This window comes from Brassica oleracea, chromosome C1, assembly GCF_000695525.1.
Source record: "Brassica oleracea var. oleracea cultivar TO1000 chromosome C1, BOL, whole genome shotgun sequence".
Taxonomy (NCBI): Eukaryota; Viridiplantae; Streptophyta; class Magnoliopsida; order Brassicales; family Brassicaceae; genus Brassica; species Brassica oleracea.
In genome coordinates this window covers 16,736,528-16,746,963 of record NC_027748.1, presented here as the reverse complement: position 1 = coordinate 16,746,963, position 10,436 = coordinate 16,736,528, and the positions used below count along the sequence as shown (strand labels likewise).

Here is a 10,436-nt window from a genome sequence, read left to right as displayed (position 1 = left end):
TTTGGTGAGAAAACATAATAAGAATGTTGAAATTGCATAAGGTTCTCACAAAGACCTGGAATCAATTATAAAGGAGACATACTCTTATGTGGTGGATGCAACGACATTCTGATTCCTTATACGTCTAGCAAATAAAATACATATCTATACGGTCCACTGGATAACGAAATTTATGTGAAAGTTTCAGAGGGTATCGAACTACCGAACACATCAAGTTCTCGAGAACAATATTGAATATCTTTATGTAAACGACTTGAATATCCTAAGAACCTCTGGAGAAATTTTCCAAAGATAGAACACATCAAGAAAGAATTCGAATTAAACATGAAAGGTTTTGGGAAAACAAGATTATATATTGGATTATACATTGAGCACCTTGAAAAGAAAACCCGTATGCATCAAATGACATACATAGATAACGTGCTCAAGAAGTTTGATATGGACTAAGCTTACGAATTGACAAGTCCCATAATTATAAGGTTCCTCTGTTTTGAAAAGATAATTTCGGCCCTAATGAAGAAAATGAGGAGATCTTTGGTCCCGAAATGCCATGTCTAAGTGCCATAAAGTTTTGACGGATTTGGCGAGCCATACAAGGCTAGATAAATAATTTACCGTAATCTATTAGCTATATATAGCTCATGATCGACCCAAAGACACTAGAACGGGATTATACATATTTTGTTACATACAAGGAACTAAAGACTTGGGTCCATTTTATACTAACCTACCCGAAGAAGGGTAAATTATTTTGGTGATACAAGTTGTTTGTCCGTCCAAGTTCACTCAAGCGAGGATTTGGTGGATCTAATTACTAAGGCGTTACTGACATCCAAAGATGTACTCAACAGGGGGAGTAATACGTGTTGTACTCTTTTTTCTTCACCATGGTTTTATCCCATTGGGTTTTCCTGGTAAGGTTTTAATGAGGCAATATCCAAAGCGTATTACAAACCACTTCGAAGATGGTCTTCTAAGAGGAAGTGTTATAAACCAAAGTATGGTGGAAGCCCATATTCGAAGGTCCATATTCTTATGTCTTTGTATTTCCTAGTCCATATTGTATTAGGGTTTCATAATTATGTAATTCCCTATATAAATGGATTCCTTATTGTCTAATAAAGATATAGACTTTCCCCTTACTTTCATAACAAGAATGATAAACATCTCATACGTATGTTTAATATAAGTTAAGACGGACTTCTTAAACTAGAATATTATCATCATACAAAATATATTAAGGGGGGGGAGGGGTGTTATTAAAAATTAGATTATAATTATTGTTAGAAATTTCAAGTCTAGTATTATTGTTTATAGATTTTCACTTTCTAATTAAAATCTAGTATTATTAGATTTATGATTTTATAATTGTTTTCCAAATCTATTGCTATTAAAAAAGTTTAGGTTTTAATGATTCTACAAATCACTTAAATTTAGAACTATTAAGAATTGTATTTTTAACCATTAACTCAAAAATTAATATTTTGAAATTAATACATATATATCCTTTCGATTGTTAAAGCCATTATAGTATTTTTAGATTTTTGCAATATAGTGATTAAAAAAAAGATTTTTGCAATATACTAAATTTTCTCGAACTCTTTCCAAATTTTACAAATATTTCAACTTTTAAAACCAACAAACTCTTTGTAGATCAACTCCCACTAACACTTCCTAAATTCCAAAATAACTAAATTGATTTCATTTTCCATTTCATTGAAATGTGATGTATCCATGTTTGTTATCTCTTACCAAAATAACACTTTGCAGTATTTTCTACATACTTAGACAAGCTTAATCCAAAATGAAAGACTGGATTTTTATAATTTTAATTAAAAGGTGTATAGTATTCTCTTTATGAAACAAATTTAATTCCGAAGATATTATTAGTTCATATATGGTGTGGTATTAAAACCATAAATATTGAAAGATAGTGATAGTCTATTATTATGTATAATAAATAATATTAGATTTTATTTTGATTTTTCTTCTTACAAATTATGACTACTAAACTATTGAAGAGATTATAATAAATATATAAAGGGGCCAAAGAAGACCAAAAACAAAATAAAAACAAGCACCAAAATCAGAAAAGACCCCAATCCCTCTATCTCTCTCTCTTTCTGCCTCCCTCTCTCTTGTTTCTATGGGAACGCAACTCCCAAACGCAGACACTGAATCCCTCCAGCGGTTACTGAATTTGAGCCTCGGAGTTAACGACAACAACACAGAAAACGTCAACTCATCACAACCAGCAAACTCCATTGGTACAGACCAGCCTTTGGGCATCGAATTCGTGGAGAAGATCTTGAACTACGAGTTCAAAGATAAGAACTTGCTGCTGCAAGCGTTCACTGATGCTAGTTTTGATGAAAACTGTGTTTCTTACGAACGCTTAGAATTCTTAGGAGACACGGTCTTAAACATGATTGTAACCAAATATTTATATTTTCGCTACGAGGATGCTACACCTGGTTCATTGACCAGACTCCGTGCGTTCAACGTTGATAGAGAGAAACTTGCCCGAGTCGCCGTAAAATATAATCTGCATCGTTACCTCCGTCATAAGAAACCCTTGCTTGACGACCAAGTAAGCCTCTTTCTTACATAATTAATTTTTTTCTATTTGCTCTCTACTTTCCATTTATTATCTTCTGATCATGTTTAATTAATATTGGTTGATCGAAATAATACTAATTGAATAGGGATTAATATTTCAACTATTTCTAGCCACGACAACAGACTTCCATCGTGTACGTGTTGGAACTTATCAGTTGTCAACTTGTCATTGATAAAATTATATTTATATTATAATCAATTAAATCCTGCTCACGAATTCCAGATTCTATCATCAAATTTCAAATTTTTATCCATACCTTATTAACTTCGTATCAATTGATATTCCTGATGTGTGTTTATTTTCGGTTAACATGTGCTTTCCATTAATATTGGCCAAATCTATGCTTCATGTTGCGGAACCTTGATCGTATCTGATATCTGGTTATTAACTATGAACCTTCGAAACTTAACAATTCATATTCTTGTTTATACCATGGGTCTTAAAGTACAAACTGTATATACGGACAACAATCCTTAAAAAACTAGGTATGAGGTGTGTTTTTTTGCTCAATATATACAATTATATATAATGAAATCATGTGAAATATATGTAGATATTGAAATTTGCAAAAGATATAGAAAAATATCCACTACATTCGCGTCATCTCCTGGAAACTCCTAAAACCCTAGCTGATATAGTAGAGTCTACCATTGGAGCTCTCTACACCGACTGCGACTGCTTCGAGACCGTGTGTAAGGTAACTGCATGCATACATGTATGATATCAATTGTACTCATTCTTTTGTTGGAGTAAGTAATGACATGTTCTACTAGTCCATGAATGTTTTGGTTGAAAATTATAAATATATAGGTGGTAAAACCATTGTTGGAGCCAATAATACCATTAGATAAACTGGAGAACCATCCAGTGACAGAGCTCAATGAGATGTGTCAGAAGAAGAACTTGAAACTGAAGTTCGATGACAATACTTGGGAAGTTGATAAAACTTTTCGTGTCTTTATTGAGGACCATTTGGTTGGACATGGACACCATCTTGTCAAGAAAGACATTGCTAAAAATTGTGCTGCACAAAATGCTCTGGACGAATTTTCCCATACCTTTCCACAGATTTAATATCATATTTATATATAAATTTGTTTGAAACCTCAGTTTTCTGCAAAAGATTATTTTTCATTTTTTTCATCTGAATCAAGGCGAAAAGAAATAACCTCATCTTGGGTAAAGCCCATGAAACACCATTGTAAGTGTCAACATTTTATATGAAAATTAAAAATAAAAATATATATACTACAAAATATTTAATTTTCTTTTGGTGTTGCCACCTCACTTATCCATAAGCATACCATATCATATAATAATAAATTCAATAATTTAGATATCCCCTATATATTAATCTTGGAACATTACAACATGTTTTCGTAGCCACGTGTCATTACAAGAATGAATCTTAGAATTGTTAGAAAAATAAATTGGTCCATATAAACATATACTATGTTTTTTATTAAATTAACTATCAAATTAATTAGTAGTGTACAAAAGAATATTTTTTCTTTTTTTTTTAATAAAAGCTACAGAATTACCTAATATGGTTAACATATATATGACAATTAATGATTATGAATAATACATATTCGATAACAATTTTTCTAACCTCTCTCTTTTTTATTTAATTTTATACTATTAAAAGAAATTAAACAATCACATTAAGCATATAATAAAAAAAAATTAATTTTTTTCTTATACGTTATATTTTGAATTTTTAAAAACGACTATAAATTACTAAAAATGGTAAAAGTCTCACATTAAAATTTTTGTGATCAATGGTTTAACTTTTTGTTTTGTTCAAGCAAGATACAAATGATCATATATCGTAGGGGTGAGCATTCAGATATACGTTCGGGTTCGTATCGGATATTTCAGCATAAAGGTATAGAACACGTTCGGGTATTTTACACTTCGAGTCGGGTTCAGGTATTTTATGTTCGGGTTTGAATATTTTGGGTCGGGTTTGGATATTTAAATTTTGAAGAAAAAATTAATAAATTATTCATTTTTTAAAGGTTTTGTATTTAAAATATATTTAACTTAACCGGATTTCTAATTTTTAAAAGATTAAACTATTAAAAAGTTTGGAGATGAAACTTTAAAAATAGAAAGACACTAATTTAGTTGTTGTTTTGAAATTTTAGATGCAACTTTTGTTAATGCAAGAAACAAGAGCTTGATATGTATTTTAAGTGAGTAGCAAATGATTTTGTCCATAATTATATGTATATAATCTAATTTTGAGCAATACGCATCATTAATATAAATATTTTGAGTAAATTGAGAGAAGTAAACTAGAAATATAGGGTTAAGTATACTTATGTTTGGTTATCTTCGAATATCCATTCGGGTTCGGATATTACCCGTTCGGATTCAGATATTACCCGAATGGGTGAAATAAGTAATTTGTTGTGTTGTTATAGAATTAGATTATTTTTAGACCGAGCTGGTGAATATATACTAGACAGACGTTTATATTTCGAGTCTGTACGTATATTCTATAACAGCTTGATATATTAGATTTGAATACAGTTTGCCGGTGATTTTGTTTTCAAAATTTTGATTCTTAGATATGTATCAGGAATGAAACTAATTTTTACATATGTCCATTTTTTAAATTGACACTTATGTAATTCACCGAGTTCATAGAATAAGTTTTTTTTTTTTTTTGTCATCAGAATAAGTTAAAAAAAACTTAACTCATATCAATTAAACAAAGACCAGAACGAAATCACAATTTTATAGAGGCAGAAAATGAAATCACTTACGGAAAGTCAATAGTAAAAAAATTGGGAGAAGAAAACCTAATCCTCTTTCGCCATTATACAATCGATGTTGCCTATTTGGTTTCGGTGATTTGTGTCAGCCGCAAAACTTAATTTCCTTTTGTGCGTATCAAGTCTTAAAAATAATTAAAATGAGATGTAATGCATTCACTCTTCAACAACGATGATATATTGAAGATACCAACATTTGTATTGGTCATTCTATAATCGATAAAGATTGTAGTGTTACAAAATGTTAAAACTATTTAATAAAAAACCATTATTATAAAAACTCACTCCGCGCATGCGCGCGGGTTATCATCTAGTATGTAAATAATTTTATAAAAGACAAATGATAATTTCTCATATTCTATATCCTCAAACTAAGCACAGTACAGTATAATCTGGTACAAAAGCACAATACAAATGCCTATTACAAATGTGGACCGATATCCGCTGAGAACACCACAAACTTCATCTTGTCTTCCAATTGTAGCCCAAAAATGGTTGCACACCATGTTGTTGGATATCTATGAGTAAGTGTATCACACAACTAAGATGGAAACGTCATGCATTTGGCATGAAATTCTATATACTTCAAGAAAACACTCCACTATCACCACTTTGTACGTTTTGTAGTACTCCTGATTTTGAGATCCGCTCATGTGTGAATTCATTTGGGTTCATCTTTTTCTTCTTGCCGTGAGCTAACTCACGAAGCATGTACGCCATTATGTGATGTGGGCAATAGGATACACAACTGTAGCAATTTCTTCATCCTTTGAGTGAATAATACCACTATCCCAAATCACTATGTGCCTCCTAGAAATTGATATGAATTGATACCCATAATGCTACCCAATGATTGTTTTTGATGTGTAAGGGTGCATATATATTATCCACCTACAGCCCCCATATCTTTTTATGCAATAGGCTAGCTCGTCACATGTGTAGTATTCTAAGGCTCCAAGAGGGAGTTGTTTATCTGAGCAGTCAAGAATGAGAGAAGAGTTCAGAAACTCTAAGTTCTTCGCTGTCCACACTCGACCAAACAAAGCATCGAGCAGGCAAATTCTGTCCTTCTTAAACTATTCTGGTGCTTTGAAAATTGAAGCTTTAAGGATTAGTTCCAGCAACCATGTCATTCACAAAATTAGACAAGTATAAGTCAGAGAGAAGACTAGCACAAAGAAAAGTCTACATTCCATGTTATGCAGCCATTGTTGAGGAGTTAGTAGTATGTAGTACCAAAAACTTGAAGTACATTTCAAATCATGAGTTTTTTTACTAAACATTTATGTTAGTTTTGATTTTATTGAATATATGATTTTTTTTTAGATTTCAAATCAAATTTGAGACATTTTGGAAAATCCTCCATTGTTAATGTGTACAAAATAGCATTATATATGGATCTCTCAAAAGAGTTTCATGATATTGATTGTTGACAAAACGAAATAGAGCTTCTTTCAAAGAAAACAGGTTGTTCAAATAAAATGAAACAATTAATGTGATTCTACCAAGATATCACCATATTGTTCAATTAGTATTCCATCTTTTTAGTAATCCTCAAATCGTAATGGCTACACAACTCAAGAACTTATACGACTTGGTGACCGTAAGCACTTCATTAACCCACTCAATCTTACCCCAAATCTCACCTTCATGGCGCTTCTCAAATGCGATTCTCGCACACCAAATTCTCCTTTTCTGCTTTGCCTTGTATTCCTCATACCTGGGGACCCAGATAACTAATAGTTACCCACCATGGTTAACAATTTCAACAACACACCCCCCTCTTAAGCTATACTCATAATTTTCACCACGCAATACTTCCATATCCGAACCCTTGACCTCTCTCCACACTCTACTCTTAGTGTCATACCACAAGCAAAACCAGAGTTTGTAAAACAAAACATTACATCCTCTATCGCACACCAAACATCTATGTGTCCATAACTCTCGTGGTCCCAAAACTTCCCATGACGCTTCTTTTGGGTCATAAGCAAAGTTCTCCTCATCAGCTATTACGTAAATCTTTCCTCTAAACACATTGGTTAGAAACCAGTTGCCACGAAACTCAGTAGCTCCATGGATCAGCAAGGGACACCAAGTTTGAGTCTTTATGTCTAATACTTCCATCCAATTGTCGTCTTTCCGGTCATCTTCCATTACATATATTTTCCCATCGATATAAAACTCATACGCAGCGTCACGGGCCACCAACATGTTTGGACCGTCACGCCACGTGTGACTCCGACAATCAAAGATACGAACACGTGAAGACGGCGGCCCCTTGTAGGGTCCACCGATTAAGTAGATGTCCGAACCAACAGCTACGGTGGAAAAATATGGTACGTGTTGAAGATGGGAACATGAACGTACCGGAACCAACGAATAGTCTTCAAGAATTTCATCGTCATCAGCTAGGGTTTCATCGGCGGGTTTCATCCAAAGAGTAAACCATTTGGGATGTGGGATATTTGGCAAGTCCTCTAAGCAAAAATAGAGGCATGGTTCGGTGGTTGTGATGTGAGATCGTGTAGTGTAGAGTTCTGGAGAAGAGAGGAGAGAGAGGAATCTCTTGGAGACGAGAGAGAGATTAGGGTAATTTCACTTGGAGATACGGGCAAGAATGTTCTCTATGATATCGTCTGGGAGTGATGAAAACGACAGGGGTTCAGGCTTAGTCTTCGTCTCTATCTGATTTGGTTTAGCTTCTTTGGGGATCATTGCTGGAAGAAGATGGAGTCGACGCCAGTGGTGGTGGAGGAACAGTTCTGAATTAGGTCTAGAGTATTAACAAGATTGCTTTCCTTTAGCTTTTATTTATAGCAAAATAACACACGTGTTAGAATAGAGGAATTCAACGCAGCATTTGAACAAAACATTTTAAAATGACACCATTATGTAACTTAAAAGGGGATTAAAAGAAAAAAAAAGAAATCATTGTAACACACAAAATAAATCTAAACAAAGTGAGAAATCTATGTGATCTACAGATATTTGCTTTCGTATGGATGCAGGGCCGGCCTAGAGCTAAAGTCCGTAAAGCAAGGGATTTAGGTGCAATGGATTATTAACAATTTAGGGACGTCAAATTTTAACAGTTGTCCAAACTATAGTGGTTTGTGTACATGTCTTCTAGTCTTATTGTTGGTTAGATTCTTAGAGCATCATTATCCCTAAGATACACTTAGGGGATCTTAATCATATTTTAATACTTTTTTAGTAATAAAGTGGGTTAAGAAATTTACGTAAGAGACATACAATTTTAGGATCTCCATTGCAAGTATCTTATTTAGGATTCTTAAAATAAAATAAAAAAACATTTTTTAATTTAAGATAAAATTTATTTATTATATAATACATATATGAAGATAACATTTAAAACATAGAATTAAAAAAAAAACATAAAAACAAAGATTAGTAAAAAAAGGAGAATAATTTTTAAAAAACATACGAGCTCAATTGTTGGCTTCATCACGTCCAAATTTACGTCATATATGTTCAACCAAATCGGCTTTCAGTTGTGCATGCATTTGTCTATCACGAATTCTAGTTCGAACCCCCATCATATTGGCGATATTTGTAGGGATATCTGTAGAATACGTGAGATCCACATGTGAACTTCCGTTGTCTTCTCCTTGTTGGAACTCAGAAACATCAAATTGAGTGTATCCATCTCGTTCGTCCTCTACTATCATTGTATGGAGTATGATACATGCTCTCATGATCTTCCCAATTTTGACTTTATCCCAAAAAAGTGCTAGATTTTTAACAATGGCAAAGCGAGCTTGCAGGACTCCAAAAGCCCGCTCGACATCTTTTCGGACAGCTTCTTGACGTTGAGCAAATAAAACTACTTTCGGCCCTTGTGGTATTGGAATAGATTGGATAAAAGTCGCTCATTTCGGATAAATATCATCAGTGAGATAGTAAGCCATATGATACTCTCTTCCATGGACAGTGAAAGTGACGTGTCTCTAAGGGACATATCTTCTGAACCTAAATTAAAATACGTTTCTTGTTTCATTTTCCATTATTCTTTTTCATTAAATCATCATTTAACCTAAGATACAAGATAAATGGATAATGGTGCTCTTACGTCTTCTAGTTTTTTTTTCTTCTCTTCCTTTTTTTGCTTTTTGATAATGATGACAATAATTTGACTTTATTCTTTTTATCATTATACGATTGTTTTTATGAAGAATCTTATTGTTTTTTTTAACTATTGTAGTTATTTTTGATTATTGAATATAAATTATAAAATAAATATTAAATCAACTCTTAAGGCCATTTATTTCTGAAATATTTGTAACCTGTTCCATTGATTGTTATTCCATCTCCCAATTTTCCATGTAAGTTTTATTTTCAATTTTTTTTTTTGTGATTGCCGTTATTTTTAAGAATTTATAAAAAAGTGACGAAAAAATTCCTAAGATCTAAGCAAACATAAAACTATTATGAATTAGGTTATATTTCTGAGTCTTAGAAATATCATAACTTTTTACAAATTGAACGGATGATTGCTATTTTTACAAAGGATTTTTTACCGTATATTATTAGTATTTCCAACCTTAGTTGTTGTATTTAAAAGCTGAAGCTCAGAGAAAATTAGTTTGTTCGAGTATGTACACTATAAAGTGAGTTATCAATGACATCACTAGAATATTAAAGAGCTACAATGATATTTTGCATGGTTCTGTTTGCATATCGAAAATGCGAAAAAGTTATAACTGGGGGCAGATTTTTTTTATGCGCTTTAGGCGCCATTCATGTCTGAACCGACACTGTATAGAAGAGTTATTTATTTAGTATTTGTTATGTAAATATACTTCAAATAATTAAATTTAAAAGGATCAGGAATCCTCAATCCCTTAGACTATATTTGAAAAGCGTTTTTGCCACATGTCCTCTTTACAATCAATTTCACAAAACAAATATGACATGGCTACTGAAATTGATGACATGGCTTCCGAAAAAATATGACATGGATAATTTCATTTAATGTTGATTTATATTTTTGACAAATTTATTACAATATT

At 32.4% G+C, this 10,436-nt stretch overlaps 1 protein-coding gene and 1 pseudogene across 1 annotated transcript; one reads left to right on the top strand and one right to left on the bottom strand.

Annotated features, from left to right (window-relative positions):
* Positions 1–2,122: 2,122 nt before the first annotated feature.
* On the top strand, positions 2,123–3,694 carry LOC106302326 (ribonuclease 3-like protein 3). Its single transcript, XM_013738860.1, has 3 exons — positions 2,123–2,590; positions 3,174–3,317; positions 3,431–3,694. The coding sequence occupies exons 1-3, from the start codon at positions 2,147–2,149 to the stop codon at positions 3,692–3,694; spliced, it is 852 nt and encodes a 283-aa protein (XP_013594314.1). The 5' UTR covers positions 2,123–2,146.
* Positions 3,695–6,957: 3,263 nt separating this feature from the next.
* Positions 6,958–8,121, bottom strand: LOC106333330 (annotated as a pseudogene).
* Between the last annotated feature and the right edge of the window lie 2,315 nt (positions 8,122–10,436).